This window comes from Sphaerodactylus townsendi, linkage group LG08 (genome assembly GCF_021028975.2).
Source record: "Sphaerodactylus townsendi isolate TG3544 linkage group LG08, MPM_Stown_v2.3, whole genome shotgun sequence".
In the NCBI taxonomy this organism is placed as follows: domain Eukaryota; kingdom Metazoa; phylum Chordata; class Lepidosauria; order Squamata; family Sphaerodactylidae; genus Sphaerodactylus; species Sphaerodactylus townsendi.
The window spans coordinates 59,873,624-59,900,023 of NC_059432.1; the positions used below are offsets into that span (position 1 = coordinate 59,873,624).

Genomic DNA, 26,400 nt, shown 5'->3' on the forward strand with positions numbered 1-26,400 from the left:
CCACTGTCCTAGGCCATCTACACACTTGTGTTCTACTTTTCCTTCACCATAGACTTTCATTTTTGGATTTTTCTTTTTTCTTTTCTTTTTATTTATTTCCTTTTTTTTTGCTGTTTCCAAAGCTACCACAGCCCAGGTCAGAATACCTGTGGTATCCAAATGCTGGCAAAACACAACTTTCCCCACTACTTTGCCTTTTCCTGCTAAACTGCTAAACAGGAAGCATTGTTCTTTCCCTGGGTTTTGTTCCTCCTCTCCAGCCTTCCCCCACTCACCCAAGGGCCAGCCATGCTAATCTTTTGTTTTTCAGGTTGCTACTCTTTCAAAAATGCCACAGACTGGTGAAATCTGTTGTGGATCTAATTTTGTGTGGCTGCAGGTGACCTCCCCCAGAGGGAAGTTGCACTAAGATCAGAGACAGAAGCGACTGGTGGCAAAAATGGTGACAAAAATGGAGGAAAAGCAGGAAGCTTCACAGCAAACAGTTCCTTTAAAATGGGGAACTGCGGGGAAAACTCAAGAAAAGCATCCAGCCACACAATAGTGCATAAGTGGCCCTAATCTTGCTTCACTTTTATTATGGGCCAATAGGAAATAGAACATAATTTTTTTTAATTAAGGAAATAAAGGTGACCATGGATCACCACATAATGAAGTCTGCAAACCTCATTTCTGAACTCAGAAAGTTGCAATTGGCCGACGTACTTGAGTCTTTTTCATAATTCCCTAATCTCCCCACCCCACCCACTTTTGATTGTTGTTCTGAACAGTCAGACAGATGAGTTCTGAGACACTTGAAAACTTGTGTTCACTTCTTTGCAAAATGTTGGTTTGTCTTATGAAAAATTGTCACATTATATGTTCTTTCCATCGGTACTAAATAACCAATCTGGTTGGAAAGCAAAAACATGGTTCTTTTTAAAGACCAAGATTTTAAGGGACAGAGAAAAGCAGAAACCAAAGTGAAAAGAGATCAAACAGTATTCGTTACTTGTAATTTTGATGGTTGTTATAAAAGTCACCTTGTAAATTTTATATTAAGAGGGCGAGATAGAAATATTTTAAACAGAGGCATAAAGGATCCACCAGTGATCCACACATTTTCCCCACTCATGCCCCTGGCTAGGCCCAGTACACCACTGAATCTATCTCACAGGTGAGGAAGTGAGAACTATCTGCACCAGATAAATATGAGACAGAAAAGATTTATAAATTTGGGAAAAGATCATTCATGGGAATATGTGTGGACACATCACTCCTCAAACACAAGTTCTTGATCAGGACCCCATAGTTCTGTTTTGCTTTCAGTTTGAGTTTAGGTCCCCCCTCTCCCAAGAAGTAATGTTGTACAACTGACTCCCTTTGGAATCTGTTAGCATAACACTCAGCAAATTAAGCCTTGTGACTACATCTACCTTATCAATTAAAATGCAAATCAAGAAGGAAAAAACAAGCCAGATGAAATCCAGTCTATTCCTTCCTGGCTTTAAAGCCTGGGTAATGAGATACTCACGTCCATCTGTTGTCCGAGCCTCCATGTGTACAAGGTCAGGCTCCTTATCCAGACCTGAGACAGACCTGGGAGAAAAGAAGAGGAGAGATAAATCAGTCCATGAGATAGAATGCCATGATGGCAAACAAAGGTCAAGATGGTTAGGAAATGGAAAAGGAGTAGAAAACTAGCCAGCCTTCTCATTTTAAACAAGTTGCCCTGAGACTTGAATAGATTTAGTGCATGAAGAAGCCATATGAAAATCAAAGGGCTTGCTTTTAATACATAGCCTAGTTAAAAAAGCACAGACAACTTGAACACTTGAGGCTTTCATTTTAATTCCATTTCATCCACTTACTTTAGGATGTTGCTGTTCACAATTACCAGACGCAATTTACAAACTTCAGTAGCCCATAATGTTTCAACAACAATACCCTCCCCTGGGTGGCAACAGCAGGATTACTCTCCCCTGTTCCTTTAAATGCTGCTATGTTAGTATCCCAAATGCAAAAACCCTGGGAAGCATAACTGTTCCACAACAATTGAGCCCTTCATATGAAGTCTGGAAACCTAAGAAATTAGAATGCCTGGAACATGTCTGTCCTAAACTGGCCCCAGTTTCAGGAGCCTCCAAGCCTATTCACCTGGGGATGAGAGATAATGCGAAGGAGCTTCAGCCTAGCCAAGGAATGAAAGAAGGAGTGCCCATCTGGCAGCTGAATGGCAGGGAGGTGAGGGAACAGCCATGGCTCTTCCAGCCCAGGTATGCATTGCCACTCCCGGCTAAGTGTAAGGTGGCATCCCATGTGATCTTCAATTGCTGCAGGCCAGCCAACCCCACCCTGACCAAGACACTGCCAGTCTTCACCAGGCTGAAGAGGGCAGCTACCAGCTTCCGGTGAGGGAATGACTCTGGAGGAAGAGAGGACCCAAATGGGTCTTTCTACAGGCGGGCAGCACAATGGACATATGGAGGAGAAAGCAGCTGCCTGGGGAGATTATTGAAAGGGAAGCCTGGAGGTGGAGGCAAAGGATTTTGAGGCAGGAGGTACGGAAAGGGCAGGAGGGACACAGGGGAGTGCCAACTAGCACAGAGAGGAAAGGCATAGGGGTGGCTCAGGAAGCCTGGTTGGAGGTTCACCACCAGAGGGAGGGGCAGCACTGTTAAAAGGGGAAAGGGTGACACTAGTCAAGGAGAAAATGGATTGGAGAGATTCTCACTGCTCTGGGGAACTTTGCAGCCAGGGACAGAGATGAACTTGCTTCACATTTCCTCACCATTCTGATGCCCAAGACCACTTGGGAAAGCCAGAGAGTGAGAGGATGCAACAGAGGAGGGGTGGAGTACCCAGGTGGAGGGGACAGAGGGGGGCAGAGTGACAATGTCTGACACCCTAAAAAAGGGGCAATTCTGCCAGCAGGCAGCCACTGTGGCCCTAGGAATCACCTAGATGCCACAAACCATGCCAGCATAGCAGGGACATTCCAGAGGTATGGCCAAGGATGGAGCTGATGTTTATTGGCTTTCACCTTGCTATTGTCTCCAGGTACACAGCAGCCTGGGCCTCCAACTTACAACACCCTTTTGGGTGATGTAAATCAATGTAGCTCAATGGAGGGCTTTCCATCAGCTGGAAGGTTTCCTTTTATTTTTCACCTCCCTGTGCCACTGAAGAGTCATCTGGATGCAGCAGGGCAGGGAACTGCAGCACTATCCACACCTGGCCAGACTCTGGATTGAGCTGCTCAGGAAGGAAGAGAAGAGACTAAGGCCCCTTCTACATGCAGAATAATGCACTTTCAATTCACTTTCAATGGACTTTGCAGCTGGATTTTACTGTGCAGAATAGCAAAATCAACTTGCAAACAATTGTGAAAGTGGATTGAAAGTGCATCATTGTGCATGTGTGGAAGGAGCCTAGAGCCATCTGTTAGCATCTAAGAGTTGGGAGGTCCCCAACTCCATATCATACTAATGGCTTTACTGCCCCAAACCCTGTAGCTTTGACTTCAGAAAGAATGACCAGACTATGTAGATAAGCAGTTTGTGCTTAACCACTGAACTTTCACAGTGTAAATCCAAAATTCACAAAATGGAAAAACCTTGCAGAGAGTTTTGAGTAAAGAATCATATATGACCTCACATGAACTGAGAACTCTCCCTAAAACACACATTACAGATTTCTAATACTCAGAAAGCACAAATATAGCATGACTGGGTCCACCCACCATGTATGTTCTCTGCTGGAAGAGCCACGATAGTTGGAGAAAGTTAACTTTGGAGGATGGTTTCATACTTTACTGAAGGGAATGCCAGAATATAAATCTTGACTGCATGGAAAGAGCAGCAGTGAATATTTGTTCCAGCTGCCTTCTGTTTAAGAAACACCTGGCTGCTTCCAAGTCTACAACAACTTTTTAGAAGTGTCAGAAAACCACTGCCTTTAATAGAATTCTTTTTGTAAAAGTGACTGAAACTAATCTAACGTTGAAGTTGCCACAGTGCTAACCTCGAAAAAAAACCATTCAAACAGTAAATGTGAGATGCCTATGAAAGGTAGCCACAAACATTTGCCTATGAGCTGTACTGTTAAACTCAATACTCAGTTGAGGGCCATATACATCTTTAGAGTATGGATTTTGGAATGGTTGCCAGTTCAACTCACATTCTGTTTATTAGTGGCCCTTTCCCCACTTACCTTAAGCCCCGCGCTACTTGAGGAGAGTAGCGCGGGGTCCCTCGGCACTCCCCACTGAGAGGGGCGGCGACAGCACAGCCGCCCCAAAGCTGCTGCTGTCGCGCCCCTCAGCGCGCAGCATCCCAGACGCTCTTCTGAACGGCGCTTTTTGACGACCCCGCACAGAGCGCGGGGTCGTGGGGATGCCGCGCGCTGAGAGCAGCGCGAGGCATAGGGGGGATGGAAGCGAGTGGGGAAAGGGCCAGTGACAAACAGAATGCTGGTTTTTTAATGCACTGTACCTCTGTTGACCCATTTGTGTCTATTAAGCAACTATTACTTCCAAACAAAACAGTGCATTATTACCATTGGTTTTTCATGAATGGACATTCGCACACAGCTCAATAGAGTTCTACTTTCACCATCCCAGCAGTTTTGCTATGCTTAGTATGCAATTGTTTAAACATACAATCAAATTGGTCACAATTCATATAAATTAATCATAAAGAAATATTAAGCTGTTTTTTAATTTAAAAAGCACCTTCCAATTTGGTGTTTGTCTAAGTAGTCCTTAATGATGTTAATGGATTTCAAACTTTTAGGATTGACAGTGTTTTTGTATGTGTGCAGTTTTGCAAAAACCTGTTCAGTGTGTATTTCAATTGTTCTCTGCTGAACTGAACGTAGTAGATCGGCTCATATTTGATCAAAATGATTAAACATGGCAAATGAAACTGTCAAAATTCTTTGGCACAACATTCACAGCTACTGCCTGAAAGTAGACTATCCTTCCAGCAGCTGAGAAAAGACAAATAATAGACCATCTTCTCTGTTTTCATTTCTTGTGGAACAAAGGTAACAACTGGCTAAAGGAATCTATAAAGTTCTCAAAAATTCTCCACTGACATTATTATCAGCATATGCTCTTGCTAATGGGTCAACTTAAATTAGAATAGATTGGTTTTCTTTTGCTGGTGCATTCTGCACAGTTCATTCATAACCGTTTCTCTCTCTCCCTTTGCACATAAGAAGCTTACCCATTCAGGAAGTAGCAGCAAATGCTGCAGCTCCTTAATACAGATACACCTTTTTTTCCTCCCCCGAATGCACGTGTAGCTGCAAAGGCCTCTAGGGGACCTCTGTGGCCACAAAGTACCCTGGCAAGAAAAGAAAGTATCTCCACCCCAGCCCCAGCCCCATTATATTTGTGTTGTGCGGAATCCACCTCCGTTGTCCAATTATTACTGGACCAAAAGAAACAGCTTGCTACATACCCATCCCAGTAACCATGCAAACTGCAAGCCCTGACACTCATGTGTGACTTGCTGTTTCATGTCCTGTAAACATATCTCAGACCCTGACTTGGATGGCTCATCAGATCTCAGAAGCTAAGCAGGGTCTCAGATGGCTCATCAGATCTCAGAAGCTAAGCAGGGTACTTGAATGGGAAACCTCCAAGGAATAGTAGGGTTCCTATGCAGGATAAGAGAATGGCAAACCACCTTTGTTAGTATCTTTTCCTTAAAAGCCCTACTGGATTGCCTTAAGGCAGTTGTGACTTGATGTGACATTACTCAAGCACCAAAACAAATTGCAAAACCCAACTTTACAAAGAAAACTTTCCTCTTGGTAGAAAAAGAATATGCCGTATAAGCCTGAAACAGAACAAATGTTATCATTATGATGACCAATAAAGATTGCAAGCAAGTTAATATTTAGCCTTAGCAGTGGCTGGCAGGAAAAAAATCCATAGTTGCCTATGTGATTTATGGAATGACTTCTCCTAAATTAACCAAGGGCTTAGATTAGAAACTGATTTTTGTTGGCAATCTTTCTCTCCTCCACCCTTTATGTGGTGTGAACTGAATTTGATACAGAATCTTGTAGATAATAGATTTCCTTCCAGTTAATCAAATCCATGTACCCCTAATGTACTGGAATATTTTTGTCTCAGCCTTAAGCTGCTCTGATCCCTCAGGCATTAGTCACCAAAGGGCAACTAAACAAAAGAAAAAAAGTTGTTGTACGTAGAGCTTTCATAGCAGTGGCACTTTAGAACTAACTTCTCAAGGCAGTTTGCTCAGCTGTTACTTTCAGTAATTACATAAACACTTTTCTTTTTTTAAAAAAAATCCAGCAGACATTCAGAAGGTGAGGTTAAGTGCTTTTTTAAGCAGTGCTGAGCTTGAGCAGCTACAGCACAGGAGGAGGAGCAGCAGTGGCATAGGAGGTTAAGAGCTCATGTATCTAATCTGGAGGAACCGGGTTTCATTCTCCGCTCTGCTGCCTGAGCTGTGGAGGCTTATCTTGGGAATTCACAAACGCCAAGCCCCGCAGAAGCTTTTCAGTTGGCTGAACTAAGGTAAGTGGGCGGGAGGCGGGGGGGCACCACAGGCCCATGGGGGGTGGAGCCTGGGTGCCATTTCGCCCTGGGCGCCATTCCCCCCCATGCCTCTGATGGAGGGAGAAGACATTTTGAGAAAGTGGGTAAATACAATCTATTATGTTATTTATTTTTTATTTTATTAAATTTATATCCTGCCCTATCCCTGTAGGCTCATTAATCAAAATGTACCAGCAAAAGCATTGGTTATAAACTACTAGAATAGATACCAAGGCAACATATATATCTACTTTGCTTCTCAGATAACTTGAAAATTTGTAACATTATTTTTGGGCTATATGTTTTGGGAAAAAAACTAAGAGATAAATTAATCTCTCCTATATTAGTCAAGGCTGATTGCAAAATAAAATTGGTGTCTACTTGTGTGCACTTGGCAGTAGACCACAGGGCAAACAAGACATCAAGGATGTTGATATATTACATTCCTGGCTGAGTGAGCCAGCAGTAAAATGGTAATAATCTGTGGTGTTTAAATACAAGAACAAAGAATGGTCATGTACTGTTTCTAAATAATCATTTTATAGTATGGAGCATGTTATATATTGGCCCAGATGGCAAATCATTTGATAATAAAAAATATTGGCGAAAATATACAATTTAATAAATGTGGCACTTGTCCCAAATTACTGGCACCATATGTACACTTGTCAGCTTCAATCCAGAAGCTCATATCACACAAGAGAAACTTCAATACACACAACACTTCCCTCACATTAGAAAACATTTCCATGTCCTATTGTGTAAAGGATGAATCTTCATATGGGCCAAACAGCAGATGATCTCCTACTGAGACTGAAGTGAATGGTAAATCCTAGTTTACTCATAAACTTTAGGTTATGCTTGTGAGAAGGAAGGATGTGCACAGTTACACTAAGAAATGAAGAGGAAGGAGAATTAGAACATGAAGTTGGGTTCACAATGGAAGTTATAGTCATCCAAGAACAGGTAGCCTTTCCATGAACATCAGCTTAACATGTGGACTTTCATGTCTGTTTTCTCAGCAATTACAGATGAGAACTAAATTCTCTCATTTCATTCTGTTTGTGTTCCATTTGTTCCTGCCTTCTGTTTTAAATTATACAAGTTCTACAATTAATTTTAGGAATTAGCTCAAGCTTTCTGCCATTTTGAGTAAGTGCATCTTATTTTACCATTACTGTTGTGCTTCAGCACATATATATACACTGGTGAAATCAAAAAGCAAAAAGTAGTCCTGGTGTGATGATGCATATTCGTGTCACCATTCCCTTTTGCATTGTGACTGATTTGATACGTATGTGTAATTAAATTACAGTACAAAAAGGAGTCTTAATAGGATCAGGGCTTGATTACATAATCATATCAAGACTTCTTTGTGCTTGGTGATTTTCATTAGTGCATTCTTGCATCAAAGGGCAAGAGAAACCACTAACAAAAATGAAGAAAAATTAAAAAAAACCTGATAAGCTACAGATTCTAAACAATCTTGTAATAAAAAATGGGAGAATGGAGGATAGCCAATCTTTCAGTTTGACGTTGAAAGCAAAATTATGTATAACCCAGACATCTGAGAGGAAGTAAGGATAGGAAGAATTTTCATAAGCATCCCTAACTGAAGTCAACACATTGCTAAAATGTTTTCTATCCTAGTGCTTTATGATCTATGTTTTGTTGCTTGAACTATTCAGCAAGACATTAATTAATTGTGCTTAAATATTTTTGGTAGTTTGAAGCATTTTATCCAGTGTACATTTGCAGCTAGAGGCCACGTGTAATTCTATACCTGTAGCTGAGCAATTGGAAAAGTGAAAACAATTGGCAGAAAATGAAAGGGACAATCAACCGTATTCTCCTGCCTCTTACTAATTAAATTCTTGAATTCTGAATTGGATTTCATATTCAAATGATAATGTAATTTTGCATAAACAAATACTGTATACTGCTAATTATCTCTTATTTTAGATACTTTCAGCTAAATTACAGGTATCATTCTATTTTCACGACCAGTGCATATATTAAAACTGTATATTAATGAGACTATAAATATACAAGAGGGGCATCAAGTAGGAATTATGTGAAGAGTGAAATCCCACTCCCCTCTTGATTTTTTTTTAATTTAGCAACAATTAGGGTGTTTTTTTTAATTCTGCAAACTTGGGAATTCCTCAAGATTTGCAGAACCCCAAATTGTATTCAAGGCCAGGTCCATACCATAAATCTGTCTGTCTGCACCGATATCAGCCTTTAGACACAGGCAATGATGTATTTTTTTATAGCTAAATAGTCCCAAGTATATACAGAAGAAAAATAAGCAGATCTGGAGTCAAGGATCTGTTTAGATGTAAATCAATGTAAGTTAATAGTAGGCTACAAGGCACTGTACCTTTCTTTACAAAATAGTTGAAGCAAAAACAGGCAAATTGATTAAAATGGGTGATTTAAATTCAAACTTTCAACTTGGTATTTTAAAATAATCCAGTCTGGAAGAAATCAAAACAGGAATTCCCATTTTGGTAAATTAATTATTTTCCATGGTTCATTCTCAAAGTGCTAAAATAATATTTGTTGACAAGAATAAACTGAAGTCATTAATACTCAGACTCCTAAGCAGCAGTTTCTTTGCATGCTATACTTAAAAACTGACACACTGGAGATCACCCAGTAGCTGATTTAAGATGCAGATAACACAAGAAGGGAACATTTGAAACACGCCAATCTTCCTCTGCTTTTGCTGCTGTCTGTGATCTGGTTGCTTTCTTAATTTGTTTTGACATGACTGACAGGTCTATTCATAACAAAGGGGAAAAGAAGAGACAATAGATAGAGGTCCCCAATTATACTGCTTTTTCTTTAATGCTGTGTTTCAAAATCAGCTATGCACAAAATACTATCATTCAACCCTGAGTATGTGTCTAAGAGGATTTAAGTAATTTAGCAGTACAGAGGTCCTTGGAGAGATCCAGACATGCGGTCCTCAGTATTGTAATGCAGTTGTTAAGCAATGCTCTATAAGTAGAGTGTGGGTAATCTTAACTTCAGGGTTTCTTCCCTAATTGTGTTTCTTGCCCGCAGGACTGAGGAAATATTTTTGAATTTAAGTAATGACATTAAAAAAACCATCAAGTTTATGTCTGCAAAACCTAGCCCTATATTTTGTCTCCTATTTTAAAAGAATAGACATCCCCAAAAGCCAGTTCTTAATGAATTTTTCAGTTCTATTGGTTAATACACAATATCAAAGGTACAAATACTGGTTTGCCTTTGTCCAACTTTTTTTTCAGTGCTATAAGTGGAGATACAAAGAGACTGTAAGAAGAGATCCAAAGAGACAGATACTTCTTTTCAAAGACAGCATGGGTCTAGTATATATGTTACATTCACACTTCTCAGCAGGCTTTTCCCTCAGCTAAAATCCATTTAGCTTCTGACCACCCTCACCCAACACACTTCATGTGTTACAGATCCAACTGTGCCAAGCAGTGCGCTCGACTGCACATTAATACCACACAGGAATTAGAATAAAAGTAGGAACAGTAGAACTTTCCTTCAAAGTTCATGTATGGAAATATTAGGGACAACAAAACAATTTCATGGCCTTTCTCTTTCTCAGGACAGCATGAGGCAGGTGGTCAGAGAGAACACAGTTACCTCTGGGGAAAAAACCATGAATTTACAATTGTGCCCCCCACAGGTGTTCATCCCACCCACCCACCCAGAATTCTTTCCATCTCTGGATTTTCATTTATATCTTTCCACATGGCTCATTATACAGTAACCTTGTCTCTTTGTGAACAAGGAACTGGTGGCTGCAACATTAAACCTAAGCTATCAGGAAGGAAGGGATGGACTCATGGTGACTCTATCCATGGTGAGTTCCAGGTAGGAGATGAGTAGAAGTGGTTTGCCATTTCCTTCCTCCACAAGCAATTTCAGTCTTTCTTGGTGGTCTCCCATCCAAGTACTGACCATAGCTAACCCTGCTTAGCTACCAAGCTCTGGTCCTTTCCACACATCAAATGTATAGTGGTAGCAGTCAGGATAAAGTAACTCACTTTCCTGTTTTTGCAGTCGCATTCATCCGTGCAGGCAGCAATTGGAGCCTATAGAAACAATGGCTGATTCCGCATGGGCCAAAAACAGCGGTGTGAAAACAGTGTGAAAACAGTATAAACCCTTTTACACTGTTTTAAACCCTTTTACACCATTTTCACACCGTTTTCATACTGCTGTTTTTGGTCCATGCGGAATCAGCCAATGTGTGTTGCTGTCATTGTTTCGCATGGAGGCACATCTATTTTTTTTATTTACCTCCCACCTATGTGTAGCTATGCAGGCATGCACAAATTAACCCCCACAGCCAAGCTGATGTCTCACGATACAACCATCTGTGTGGCTACGCAGATGTAAGCTGCAAAATATTTTTAAAAGAAAGTGCAGCCGAATGAAGCACCTCCTGCCTGGCCGTTCACACACAAGTGGCTGCAACCTGGGATTTTTCAAAAGATTTGCAAATAGCACGAGTCTCAAAAAACCTGGTTTGGGGGAAATAACATGGGGCAGACTCATTTTCGGGGCAGGATCTGTGCAAAGTGCCCCCCTAATGGATTTTTCCCATTCTAAACCTGTGTTTAATGGCCCTTGAGGCGTGAGCCTCTGACAACTCACCTACGCAGGCTGCTGACAGAAAGAAACCCTTAATTGAAAGCAAATCCTCCTCTCTCCAGAGTACTATAAATCCCCATCTCAATGTCATTCACCTTCTCTCTTGCAGGCCCACCCCATTAGTTTGAGAATATAGGTTTTGCGCACAAGTCTGTGTAATCAAATGAACCCCTTCAGGGTTTTTGGAGGGGGGGGGAATGCTTCTTAAATCTGTGGTGTGGGGCCAGGACCGCATCTCTGGTCCTACACAGCTGAATTAGTTTAAGAAAAACTTAAAGTTAGAAAACACCCAAGAAGCAGTTTTGAAACAGAAGATAAGTTTACTGGACAGCATAAGTATCTGACCAGGGTGTCCTCTTAAGGGTAAGAGGCACAACCTTCATACAAAGGAACCAATTTTATAGACACAGAATTTAGAAAGTTACAGAAGGTTAACCCTCCCGGGTGGCTCTCGAAAGAGACACCCCCAGCATATGAAAGACCCCAGTCTTTATAGATGCAGAATACAGACGTCACACAATCATCATCATAAGTTTCACGTATTTGATCCATACCTCTTTCACGTGCTACAAGCATGTACCTTAAAAATCTCATTGGATAGCTGTGTCTCCTGGTCACATGAAGACAGCCTCTTATTCTACGTATTACATTCCTTCTGTTACTCAAACGCTGCATGCAAAGGAGAGCCATAAAGCTAGCCTCTGTCTCCAAGAAAAACCTGTTTTGCTAAGTTTTCTCCCAGAGAGAGAGATGTCCTTAAGGTATGCAGGATTCCTTAGGATCATAAAACTTCCCTTTCCCAGTTGAAATGTTAAAACATGATTTACAAATATTGATTCTAAAACAATAGAATTATAGTGAAATACAAGTACATGTGAATCTCTCATTATCATTTCTGTGTTCATTTAACGTAAATAGAAAAACACTTTTTCCTTTAACTAATCACATTCATTTCTAACCCAAAAACAAAACAAAGTCATAAAATGCATATATCTGATGTCACGTTGGCCCTCAGTGACAAGATCTCAAAGATGTTATCTTTGCTTGCCTGCATAGTCACTGACAAGCCTAAAACATTCCTTTTGACCTACTGCAAAAATGCAGGCTTCTAGTCACTTACACAGAAGCTCCCATTTTGATTCTTAGGATCTTTGGTTCTAAACAGAATCCATATTTCTTGATTAAATACAATTTATAGACATTCTGGCCCGTCCCCACAGTGGTATAGGTGTACTGAATATATGTGAATCTGTTTAACCTTTTCCAATTCAATTTTCACTGCAAATATCTTCTTCACTTGTTTATCTCTGCATATTTTGCAAGGATAAACAAACAAAAAACCTCCAAAATTGTTAGGGAGGAGGTACCTATGGTGTGTAAGCAGGCCCTAAGAATTATTGCTTCCATGCACAAACCAGAGTATAGTCAACAACACCAATAAGCTTCAGTACTGATTCCACTAATTATGACATTGTGGCTCTTTCATTGTTTGCTCGTGGAGGAATAAGCAATTTAGGCATGATCTTTAAGTGTATAATCCCTATCATACTCTCTACCCTAGAAAAGAAATCTTAGATATGTAATGCCTATTCAAATTGCAGGAAAGCATTATGAGTTAGTTTGTATTTCAGCCCTGAAAATGATAACATTCAATGGTCACGGTGAGGGGTTTTTGTTTTGTTTTTTATATCCTTACTATTAGAAATGAGACCAGATGGATCTCAAGGCTAATCTAGCAGGACTGTACTTGTGTATCCATGAATTTTGAATCAAGCCATGAACACCATAACATTTTCTCACTATCTCAAACTAACAGATCATGCTCAGAAACAGAGGCCCCTTCCGCACACGCAAAATAATGCGTTTTCAAACCACTTTCACAACTGTTTGCAAGTGGATTTTGCCATTCCGCACAGCTTCAAAGAGCACTGAAAGCAGTTTGAAAGTGCATTATTTTGCATGTGCGGAATGAGCCATACTAAGGACAAGGGCTTGTGATTCCTCTTCAAGGAGCGTAGTACCCAGTTCTACATGCGTACATGCACAGGTGCAGAATGCAGAGGCCCAGCAACATGTGCCGGCTTTGCAAATTTTGCCATTAGGGAGTCAACACAATGCTTTGACCCAGACAGTCTCTCTTTTTATCGCCACTCGTATCGAATCAAGTCAGCAGACGATGATGCAGCCAGGAGGGATGACAAAAGGTCACATTTTTGTTGATGTGTCCCTTGACTGCTGCCGATGCAGCCTTCAGAACGGGGACCCTGCAGCAACTTGTGCAACTGGTTCAGGATTATTAGCCAATTAATAACTCAAACGGACTCAAAATCCCATTAGGAGGAAAGAAGCACTCATTGCTTTTTATTTCTTCTTTTTTACCTTGACAGCTCTTGGCCTCTCTGAGACTTCAGTCTCCTGCAATTTCTTCCTGCTATTGAATTAAGTGTTCTTGAAGGTTGAAGGGCTGGTAGCACTAGAAACTGCATCTTTGTCTGACTTTAGGGCAGAGTTCTTTGCTTGATTGCACATTTACTGGGGTATTCTACCACATATTTCATACCTGACCTAAGGAAATAGAGCTCTTACAGATGGAGAAAGGACTGAGGAGAGTTAATTTACTGATATCTTCATCTATTTCACATTTCTCAAAGTGTTTTTTCATTTCCTGAAATACTGAATTTTGGATTAGGCGGAATATTGCAGAAAGTAATGTTTGTGAATCACAATTTTAGATTAACAATGATGAGTGCCCGCCCTCCTGAAAATTATTCTGTTCCTACTTTCGTACATGTGAGTACAATGGTGTTTCTGAATTCTTCTACACTGAGCCTGGTGGATCAGGCAAGGTATGAAACACTTCTCTACTTTTCTGATCAGAACTTCTCCTCTCTAATTCTTTTTTCCAGTCTCTCCTGCTCTCCATACATATCCAAGCTCTGCTCAAAGACAGTTATCACAGCTTTTCCTTCTTTGGGGACAAAATAGGCTTGTAGCAACAAAAAGGTACTGAACTTTCTGGACTAGCCCACAGAAGGGCTCATCTAGCATTCTTAGGCTAGCTTCCACTAGAAATATCTGATTTGCTTGCTGAATGCTTAATCCACAAATGCTTGTGTGATTCTACATTACATCCAGCTACTTGAAGTCAGTATATTGCATTAGTCAGCATATTCCCAATATGCTTTTTCTCAGCCTTTTCTTATTATTTTTATATACTCAATAAAGATTAAAGCTCAGGGCTGCCTCCCTTTCTGTCTCCTAGGCTCATTCCACACATGCAGAATAATGCACTTTCAAACTGCTTTCAGTGCTCTTTGAAGATGCGCAGAATAGCAAAATCCACTTGCAAACAGTTGTGAAAGTGGTTTGAAAATGCATTATTTTGCATGTGTGGAAGGGGCCCTACCGTCTCATTTCCAGTGCTAATGTCCCAGGTTTGTACTAACATATAACACACAGTCAAAGGTAATCTTATTCTGAGACCTGGATATGGACTCTTAAAAAAAAGTTTGTTTTGAGGGAGGTGTCTTTGAAGCTACAACAACATAATATAAGAATCTGCAATATGCACATATATATTGGATGGAGAATCACAAGAGGGAGAAAATAGTGGGTATGAGTGAGAGCTAGTGGGGGGAGCCAGGAGAGAGAACCACTTTTTCAGTACAATGCAGATAAAAACATTTTTTTGTTCACTCTATGAGGACAAAACAAAACAGTTCTTTTTAAAATGTCTGCAAGACATTTTATTTGTGCTGTGCAGAAAGGACCTATCTGTAGTTTCTTTCCATGCAAAGCTCAGTGAATATATGCTAAGATGTGTGCCAATGATTCACATTAGTAATATTTCTTTGTAATATAACATGTAGTCCTTAGAGTTTCATTTCATAAAGCTACACACTTCATTATTCTTTTAAGGTACTCATGGCTATTTTCTGTTTCTATCTAAGTGTGTCTCCCACTTATATACACATATAACAACAGAATCACACAAAGGTAAGCAATAAATAAAACCATCAAGATTTTCACAGTTATATGCTTTCAAGAGTAAAAGATTCCTTTGTCAGATACAAAGTAGGGTTGTGCAAAAAAAGTAGACAAAGATCAAACCTGTCAATGGCTTATAACTAGAAAACTGAATAAAGGAATTGAAGGGTTGATTGTAGTCACTTAAGAACAAGGTATTAGAACACATGCAATTAAAGCCAGAATGGAAAAATCGCAAATGATTCAAAATGTAGGTTGCGCAAGAAGTAGAAGAAACAGTGGATCACATAGTAAGCTCATAGAAGGAGATCGCACAAACTGATTATAAACAATTTCATAACACAGTTGCTAAAATGATTCACTGGGACACCTGTAAAAATATTGTGGGTATGGAGCAGAATGTCTATAAATTTGTATTTGATTAAGTTGTATGAACCAAAGAATTGAAGAGTCAAAATGGAGTTTCTCTATAGTGACCAGCTGAAGCCTGCATGTTTAACAGCAGGTCAAAAGGCATTTCAGAAGCTTGTCAGTGATTATGCAGGCAAGCAAAGATAAACATCTTTAAGATCTTGTCACTAAAGGTTAAAATGTGACAGCAGAAATATACATTTATAACTTTGTTTTCAGCACTAGCTATATGGGATGCCTAAGGGAAATAAACGAGATCAGAGGTTAGAACTAGCTATAGAATGTGATTAGTTAAATTAAAAAGTGTTTTTCTATATATGTTAAATGAACACAGAAATGATAATGAGAGATTCATATTTACTGGTATTTCACTATAATTCTATAATTGTTAGAATCATGTTTGTATAATCTTTTAAAGGTAAAATCATTTTAAAATGGAAAAGTGAAGTTTTATAATCTCAAAGAATGTATGTACATTCAAACCTGCATGCCCTAAGGAAATATCTCTCTGAAGGAGCAAACTTAGAAAACAGGTTTTTCTTGGAAACAAGAAAGACAGAGGCTAGTTTTATTGCTGCCGTTTGCATATGGGTAGAGGGACATGAGCTAAGAGCATGCAGCGTTTGAATAACAGAAGGAATGTGACACATAGAATAGAGGCTGTCTTAATGTGACAAGGAGACAGATCTATCCAATGGGATTTTAAGGTTCATGCTTATAGCACGTGAAAGTTATGGATTATGTATGTGAGTAAGGGGATGAACTGTGACGTATGTACTCTTTGTATCTATAAAGACTAAGGTCCTTCCTATGGTGGGCGTGTCTCTCTTTGGAGAGCACCCGGAGGGGTTCACCTTCTGTAACTTTCTATATTCTGCTAAGTAAAAACTGTCTGTTTCTGATGTCAGATGTCTTTTGCTTTTATTTGGGAATTTGTTTCTAACCTATCTTTTCTCAAACAGCTGAGCAGGCCGGACTTGAGTTCTGGCCTCACAATATCATTTACCAACTGAAAAAAATGGTGGAAACATACTGATGAAAAGTGGTTGAAAATGAGCAGGTGAAAATATTGTGGGATTTCCAAATACAAACAGACACAGTATTGGAACATAAAACACCAGACACAGTAGCTGAAAATAAAAAAAAAGTGTGGATAATTGATGTAGCAATACCTAGTGACAGCAGGGTTGACTAAAAAGAACTGGCAAAGATAACAAACTACCAAGATCTGAAAATGGAACTCAAGAGATTATGGCACAAACCAATAGTTGTGTTCCCAGTGATTATCTGCACACTGGGTGGCAAACAAAAAAGGCTTGGATGACAAACTTTCTACATATTGATAAAAATCTCAATTTGTCAATTACAAATGGTTACATTATTTGCATCCGCACATATACTATGCAAGTGCATAAAGACAGTCTAGGTCAGGGGTAGGGAACCTGCAGCTCTCCAGATGTTCAGGAACTACAATTCCCATCAGCCCCTACCAGCATGGCCAATTGGCCATGCTGACAGAGGCTGATGGGAATTGTAGTTCCTGAACATCTGGAGAGCCGCAGGTTCCCTACCCCTGGTCTAGGTTCTTGGGAAAAAAACCATTTCAGTCAACACCAGCTGAAAATCTGCCGATCATGATTTCACTTAATAATAACAATGTGCCAAGTTCTTTGGACTGTTCATTGGAAATCTCATGGATCAGGAACTAATGAAATGAACAGTCCAAAGCAGAATAAAATCCAATTTAATGATATCAATACAACAAATTTTGAAACCCTCCTTAGTTCATGTATATAAAACAACTAGCTCTTCGAAAACTAGGACTTCAGAGCAGAAGAGTAAAATCAGAAATTATTTCGAATTTTAACATTCTGAAAAAAAGCTTTATTTATTTGTGTGTGCATGCGTGCGTGCATAGGAGAGAATTCATTCTTGCTAATTTGGATGCCCATTTATCACAACTTAAAGCTTTCTGGATTTTTGACTTTAACACAGTGTATTTTGAACTAGCTAGAACGGTCTGTTCTTTGGTGGGCAACAATATGCATAAGTTAAATTAATTTGTGTGCACCTTTGCCTCTTTGGGAGATGGATACTGGAAGATATGGTGCAGTAATTTCATATAGAAGCAGCTGTTTAAAATATAACTGTGGAATTTGCACAATGTTGGTATCTTTATACATTCCAATGTGGTATTGCATACTCTTGACATGATATTTCAGTAAAATCCAATCTGACAATCATATAATGGGTATTTTTAAACAGTCTGGGGAACGAAGGAGAAGGAAAAAGAATTAATAGCAAACCTGAAACTAAGTTTTATACAACCCTATTTCATGAAATGTCAACATGAAAGATGGCATTTGCAACAGGGTGATGGACAAAGTATATATCAAGGGATGCTTTGCAGTATATTGTGATCTAAAAAGAAAACAAGCCTTCTTTATGGGGAAACAATATACAATAGAAGAGAGAAAGAGACCACCTATGTGTGTGTCCTGTAGTCCCAATCAAATTAAGGAACGCAATCCCACATAGAAGACTGAGAAACTGCTTGTTAGCATATTTTAAAACAAGACATCTAACATAAAATCTCAGCATCTCACTGATCAGTATAGAAAGTAACCATATTAGCAAACAGTCCCTTCAATTTATTTTATACTGTAAATCTGCTGCTGGCCACAGTAGCCTCCAAACCAGGGAGGGAGGACAAGAAGACCTCATCCACCGGAAGGGAGCTGGGAAAATAATGGCTAGTGGGAAGAGAAAATCAATTGCAAATGTATTTCTGGAAATTTAGATAAGTATAGAGGACACACATGAATGCCAGGAGTAAAAAGAACTTAAGTAGCATCAGTAGGAAAAATCCAGAGCTACCACCAAAGGTTTGTCTAAAGTGAATTTCAAAGCAAAAAAGAAACTTGTGTTCTTTCTATTACAATGTACAAGGGAAAACTTCAAAGAATGACATGGAGGTGTCCATTGCTAAGTGAGGAGGGAAACATTCAACTCAGTTAATACTTCAGTAATGAAGCATTTCCATTATTGAGGTGCTGACTGTGGGTGAAGTTTCACCACTGCATTTCACAGTCATGTTGAAGTAAACACATGTACATCCTACATGTTCATGTGTACATCTGTTTGTAAGAAACAGTGAATGCAAGTCTACTTTACAAATGAAATTGGCAACCAGTATGCAGAGGTGGGATTCAGCAGAACCGGTAGCTAAGGTTTGAATCGCACCACACCAGGGGTGGGGGAGCAAGGCCTCCCTGCAGTTTGTGCTCCCCCCGCCACACACTTACCTGGCTGCTGCAAAGGACCGTGGGTGGCTCAGTCGGGGCCTTTTCCTCTGTCTCAGGCCCAGCCACGCAGCTGGGAGACCTTTTCCCTGCTGGGGATCACTCTAGATGGGGGCGGTGAGATCCCCGGTGGGGGAGGGGCCTTCTCAACTGTGCGGCTGGGCTGAGACTGGGGGCTCACCACACAGCTGGGAAAGCTTCTCCCCCAATGGAAAATCTTGCTGCCGCAGCTGTGCCATCCGGCACAGTTGGACAATGCTGGTGCAATCCCCAGCAGGGGAGAGGTCTCTCTCCCAGCTGCATGGCTGGGCCCGAGGTGGAGTAAAAGTGCCAGTCACAGTCCTCCTTAGCAGCCAGGTAAGTGGGTGGTGGTGGGGGGCATGGCAGAGGGCCCCCGAACCAGTAGTTAAATTAATTGAATCCCACCACTGCCAGTATGTAAATAAATGCAAGCTTAGCTGTACATGAATTGAATGGGACATGATAATTACTCAGTGCAAGTACAAAGAGAAATCAAAGGTACATTGTACACAGTATAACTTATGAACAGTCTAGTACTGCAACTGAAGCGCTATACTGATGCACAATTTCACAGTATTTCCACCATTAGGAAGAAAGATTGGGCAGACAAGCAGGCAAACAAAGGCCCCTTCTGCACACGCAAAATAATGCATTTTCAAACCACTTTCACAACTGTTTGCAAGTAGATTTTGCCATTCCGCACAGCTTCAAAGAGCACTGAAAGCAGTTTGAAAGTGCATTATTCTGCATGTGCGGAATGAGCCAAAAGCACTATCTTTATTACAGTGGAAAGATCAGTTATAGTTTGCCCTTCCTTAATACATATACCAGATAAACTAGTTGTTCCCTCTGTGTAGGTATAGATTCAATCAATATTATATATATAAAAAGATTTCAAGCACTGTACATGGCAGGTGCATCACAGTTAAACTGACAGTACATATAGATGGGAAGTGCACCAAAAATCCAAGGGAGAAGAGTCAGAGAGATGAACTGCAGAACATTTCGAAAGAAACATTTCCCTTGATTGTACAATAAGAATTGAAATAATATCTCCTAACATGCACCTCACAATCCTTCACATGTCTGTTTTGTATAAATTCCAGACAAATTTTTGATGTTCTGTCAATACTAATCAGACTATGAAAACAAACTGGAGTAATTCAAGGTGACACAGAAGTATAAAAAGAAGATTAAACTCCATTGTGGCTTTCCAGCAATAAGTTAAAACAGTCTAAAAAGATTAACTCCGTTGTGGTTTTCCAGAAATAGGTTAACAATCCCTTATTCAGGCTATAAATGCTCTAGGCTCAACAGGCCCTGCTAATAGTTAATGGTTGACTGCTTAAATGTGGGATCCATTTACACTTTATACATTTTTATTCACCTGTCCTACCCATTTTATTCAAGGGGCTTGGTGTTAAGATGCATGGCAAACAGGATGAACATGTGCATAGAAAAGACAGTCTTTATTTATTTGTGCTCTTTTCTATCACAATACTATCTGCAAAACAAACACCCCTTTTCTAAATGCTTAAAACATTCCTGTTGGTCCTGTCTAATTTTTAATTGTTGTTGTGATTGCACCCTATATAAGAATAAAAACACAGGCGTTAGAAAAACAAATATATTATTTAAGCATTTCTCAAGGTGGGGCCTGGTACTCTTCGAGGTTTAAGAGAGAGAGAAAGAGAGAGACAGGCAAGGGGGGAACCCCTCTCACACTGTCAAGCATATGTGAAAGGGAGTCTTCTCTGTTTTCTAGAAACAGACACAGGGGAAGGAAACAAAATCTGCTTCACATACTTTTGGAGGGTGGGCGTTCATGGAGTGGCCTCTACCTGTAATCACCTCACAGCACCAGCCCTAGGAACTCATTAGCTGAATGACACAAAACAGGTACAGACCTAAAGGTACAGAAGACATCATAGTTACTTCCAGTACAAAACTGGACAGTCCTAACGCAGCCATTGTAGTTACTTCCGTTATAAAATGGAACTTCCAGCAAATGCAATAGATTTCTCCATTGAAATAGACCCACTCTAAGCTAATATACAATAATCGTCAGCGACAGTTTTGAATTACCATATTCCATCTTTTATTAAAGAGCTCCTAATAAACTGAAAATTTGAAAATGTAAGGATGGGAGTGCTCACCCAAATGGCCTATCAAGTCTAGGGTTTTTAGATTTTTCTTTCCATCTTAAGTTCTTTATACAGTTCTTCAAATCTACCCAAAGTCAGCAATACCAGAAAATAGAATCCATTTAAAAGACTTCTACATTATGAGAAACACTGGATGATTACTCATGGCAAGGTTCCTCTGACTCCAAAGAGAACTGGCCAGGAAGTCTTTCTTTCGGGGCATGTTTGGCATTATTACCCACCACCCTGTTTGCACAGGGGTAAGCATTCCCATTAGCTGGCTTTTTGCTTGTGTGCATGGGGCCATGTTTTGCGGGTTCTCTATCATGCACGTGGCTTTAATTTTTAATATAACCTTTATTTTTTAATATAACCTTTGATCTTATCAATAGATTGATCTATCAATCTATTGATACATCAATATATTGACATTAAAAAGGCAAACTATTAAAGAAAAGACTTGAATATGACATCTGTACACTTTGCCCGAACACTGATCGTCTTTAATTGCAGGAAGTGACAGGGGAGAAATGGTGGTGAGCAAACTGCAAAACTGCAAAAGGACTATGTGAACTGCCATTTGGTAAGCGCCCCAGGTTCACAATTGTCTGTTACCCAATGTGCTATAATCCCAAATGTCAAGCCCAATGGGCTTTTCCCAGTGTGGTTTGGAATCACTAATTACTTGTGTATAAAACTACAAGACTGGAGACATCCCAGTTTGTTGATCAAATGCAGGGACAAATCGGGTGTCTGGATTGATTGACTAGTCTTATTTTTATATTTTTAAAATGTTATTGATCTATCAATATAGGTATTTAATTTTTACAAAATCTGAAGCTCTAAAGATATGCAGGGGCAAGGAGGCAGTGGGCAATTGAAATGATATGGCAGGACAAGAAGCAAGGAGTAGTTGGGAATAGGGAGGAAGGCAAGGGAGAAGCATGCAAAGCAGTGTGAGGGAATGGAGGGGGCAGTAAAACTGGGTGAACTGGCTGCAGGCAGAGGGAAAAGATCTGGGGGAAAGCTGTGCCCACTGGTAAAACTGGCCTGCTTTGGCAGCAAAGCAAAATTAAAATCATGCTATACGTGGATTTGCTTGCTCTGGAGAGAGTGGAAAGTGAAAGTGGGGCTGGAGGAAATACATCTGCACAACAAATCTTGCCACAGTGGACACTTGCCTCCACCATGCAACAAACACCTTGTAGTAGTCATCCACTGCAATAGATACACCAGATCTCAATGGTACAGGTAGATTTCTATATGAACCATTAAAAATAATTGCAAAAGTGTCAAATAAAGCAGAATAGTAATCATTCAACTAAGTACCAGAAAGCATCATTTAGTAGTGCAAGATGAAGAGAATAAGAACAGGTTGGATTTATACCCCACCTTTCTCTCCTGTAAGGAGACTCAAGGTGGCTTACAAACTCCTTCCCTTTCTCTCCCTACAACATACACCTTTTGAGGTAGATGGGGCCGAGAGAGTTCCAAAGAACTGTGACTAGTCAAGGTCACCCAGCAAGAATGTAGGAGTGCGAGAGAACATCTTATTCACCAGATAAGCCTCTTTCACTCAGGTAGAGGAGCGGGGAATCAAACCCAGTTCTCCAAATTTGAATCCACTTGCTCTTAACCACTACACCACACTGGCTCTCGTGATGTTAAAGTCTCCCACAAAAGACCCATACCATACACATGTTTTAGCATAATGTAGATTAGACTATGGATTGAGAAATTCTGCAAATCATGCTGTACAGAGCGGGCCTCTGCTAGTCCCTAAGGAACAAATTAATGTCTTCTGCAGCTTTAACTTCTGTGACTCCAGATTTTTTGCAAAAGTAGTAAATAGAAGGTTTAATCTGCAAGATAAGGCAGAAAGTTGCCAGCTGCCTTGTACTCAGCTAATTTCCTGACTTTTAAAACAGCCAACGAAAACAAAGGAAAAAAATCCATTTGTTTAAAGCTTCCAAACAGGTGCTAAATAAACAAGGAACAGAGAAGAAATTGTGCTTTCCAAGTCAGAAAATGTTATTAGACTAGCTGCAGATATCACAGAATATAGCATGGAAAGTCTAAAAATGACCTACATTTCTTGTAGAGCAATCTGATATCATCTCGCAAGTTGGATATTCCTTTATAACCAAACATTCCTAAATCACAGTCACCTCAGTTTTCCATTTGAGGCATGAAGAAGCTATTTTTTTTTAGATTTAGGTTCAGAGCAACTTTCAACATTTCAATAAAAAACATATAAAATATAATATGTACAATATCATGTAGATGCATGTACTGTGCAGACACCTTTCTGTTTAATTCTCCTCCCTCCAAACAAGGGAGGGCATTGCACATGCAGACCTTCATATGGAAAAGCTACCTCAAATGACAAGTGGTGAATATAGTGAAAACAACAGAAATATGCACTCCTCCTCCACCATCTAGGCCACAGTGACTCTATGAAAATGGGCTAAGGACCCCATTGTACCACCCAAATGCTCAAAGAAGAATAATGAGTTACCATGCTGGAAATACCTCTAACACTGGTTTAGTATATTAATAGACTCCTATGCAACCAGAAAACAAACTCTGCTCCTTACTTTTCACTTTGTGCAGTAGACAAAAAAAGTTGCTAACCAGACTTTCTTTCCTGCCCATTAAAAAGAATCATCCTTGGAGCACCACTTCACTGTGTTCATCGTGTATACTTTGTTAGAATTGCCTCTGGTGCCTCAGGGAAAGAGATGAAAACCACATCATAATTTAGATGCACACCATTATGCTACATCAGAGGCACCAATTGAAAAGGCATCCTTGATAAACATTTCCAGCTTAGTTTTAAACTTAATAGCTCTCAGCTGTTAAAGTACCTAAATGTGACTATTTCGAGTCTACTCCTCTAAGGCTTTAAACTATTCTTTTCTTATCTGTACCAGTTCTGACAAAGTTATTGTAAATGCATGATAAGAGAATAGGACCGTGCCCTACCTGCTCCATCCACTGTGAGGGCCTCTCCTATCTGCAAGCTGTATTACCAATATTCCACATTAAACCTGAGAATCAAGCCTGTAATTCAAGGGTACAAGCATTGGATTTTTTCAGCATCATGCTTGACACCCCATAAGACACCCCACCATGAGTTATCTAGGATGCCCAAAGATGATTTTAGGCAATCATGGTAGACTGAAAAAGATGAGGAATGCATTAAGGAACACTGGCTTATTTAAGATACTATAGATGCCACATGACTGAAGTCTACAACATTGATTTCAAATTTTATATGGCTCATTCCACACATGCAGAATAATGCACTTTCAAACTGCTTTCAGTGCTCTTTGAAGCTGTGCGGAATAGCAAAATCCACTTGCAAACAGTTGTGAAAGTGGTTTGAAAATGCATTATTTTGCATGTGCGGAAGGGGCCTTTAAGAAGAAATCTCGGAAAAACTTTCTGGTAAACCACTAGACAGAGATCGAAAAGCAAGGGTTGGGGTTACTACACAGGGGTGCCAGGCATCCATTAACAAATGGATAAAAGGTAGATAAAAATGAATTCTAGTGACTTCAATGTACAAAAGGCAGTGGTTAGGCTTGCTCTTAAAGTAACCATTATATGATCTGACAGCTCCATCCAACTACCATCTTCCATGCATGGTTTTCCTGGAGAATGCATCAATGCTGGATGTACTTCAGTTTTGCTTCCAATCTGGTCAAGGGATGGAGATTACTCTGCTCGCCCTCATGGATGATCTCCAGAGACAATTGAACTGAGGTGGGTCAGCACTGCTGCTATTGCTCAACCTGACAACAGAGTTCAACCTGGTCATTTATGACCTTCTGACTCACTTATAACCTTCTGACTCACCACCATGCAAATGCTGGGATACAGGGCAATGGCTGTGCTCATTTCTACAGGGCCAGAGACAGAGGGTGGCAATCACAGAGAGGACCTCAGCATGACATCCAGTGACGTGTGGAGTCCCACAAGGAACAATCCTCTGTCTGATGTGGAATACCCTATGTACTTGTGTATAACTCGACCCGTGTATAAGTCAAGGCACCCTAACTTTACCACCAAAAACTGGGAAAACATATTGACTTGTGTATAAGTCTAGGGTGGTAACTCCAAAGTAGGTGGGAGCAGGGAAGAGCCGGGGTGCCTGTTCCCGTCCGGATGGCTCCCCCCTCCGCTGCCTCCCAGATCCCCACAGCAGCCCCAGACCTTGGCTGCTCTGACAGAGCCAGACAGAGCATTTGCCTGCTTTGGGGGTTTCCTTGCTTGCAAGCAAGGAAAATCCAAAGCAGGCAGGGGCAGGGAAGAGCCAGGGTGCCCGCTCCCCACCAGATCACTCCCCCCCCCTGCCGCCTCCTGGATCCCCTCAGCAGCCCCGGCCCTTGGCTGCTCTGGCATTTCCTTGCTTACAACAGTATCCATCTAACTGGTCTCCTATCCCCTCCCTTTCCCTTTCTTCTCCCCCTGTTCCCCCTGCGTTCCATTACTTCTTCTGTCTATTGGTATGAATGTGGTTTAAGGGATAGATTTCCAGATTAGTGCTTATCTCTCAGTGGAATTAATAGCACCAGAATATACTGTTAAATTGTATTGATTTACTGATGTTTTAATTTATGTTGTACACCATCCTGAGCCTGATTGGGGAACATTTTTCCTGAAAAGAACCCAACTGATCCAAACAAAAGGGAATTCTCTTTAAAAAGGGGGTGGTGGTGGTGGAATACCTTCCAGATATGTGAACATCCTGCAAGCCAATGGCACTGATCAGTGTCAAAGGTGAACTAATCTAGGAAAATATAGATTCTCAAAAAAACTATGTGTATGGCTTTCAGATCATTTTCAGATCATTTTAATAGCTTCTCTTAAGTTCAAGCTGTGTAAGTACCATTCCATTACTCTGTAATATGGGAATTACTCTGATTTTTTTTACTTTTTCTTCAGGCAAAGGAATATTTCAGGAAATAGTAAAATACTATAGTCAAATACTAGAGACAGAACTCCCCCCTCCAACTCAGCAGCAGGCATCCTGAATGTGATCCATTATCTTTACCTTATCTCAGCTGCCTACAGATGCTCAGGTTCCCCGTGTGCTTATTCATTTTCATTTGCATGAACATTTTTGCATGAACATGCCTGACATACCATGGCTCAGTGATCTAGCTATTTATGGATTGTAAAGCTAAGAGAGATGCTTCAGGAGAAAAAAAAGGCTTTGCAGTAGAAGGGTTGATTAATAAATTAGTATTGCAGCAGAAGGATAAAAATAAGACTTACAAACTGTTTTTAATTTGTGGCACGTGCCATAAATGCC

General features: G+C 40.3%; 1 protein-coding gene across 1 annotated transcript in view; it reads right to left on the reverse strand.

The window, feature by feature from the left end:
- The window catches only part of SORCS3 (sortilin related VPS10 domain containing receptor 3), a 597,918-nt gene that overhangs the window by 183,707 nt on the left and 387,811 nt on the right, over nucleotides 1-26,400 (reverse strand). Inside the window, exon 6 of the mRNA XM_048505478.1 lies at nucleotides 1,514-1,578. Within this exon, the coding sequence (XP_048361435.1) occupies nucleotides 1,514-1,578 (65 nt within the window). The remainder of the gene's footprint in view (nucleotides 1-1,513; nucleotides 1,579-26,400) is intronic.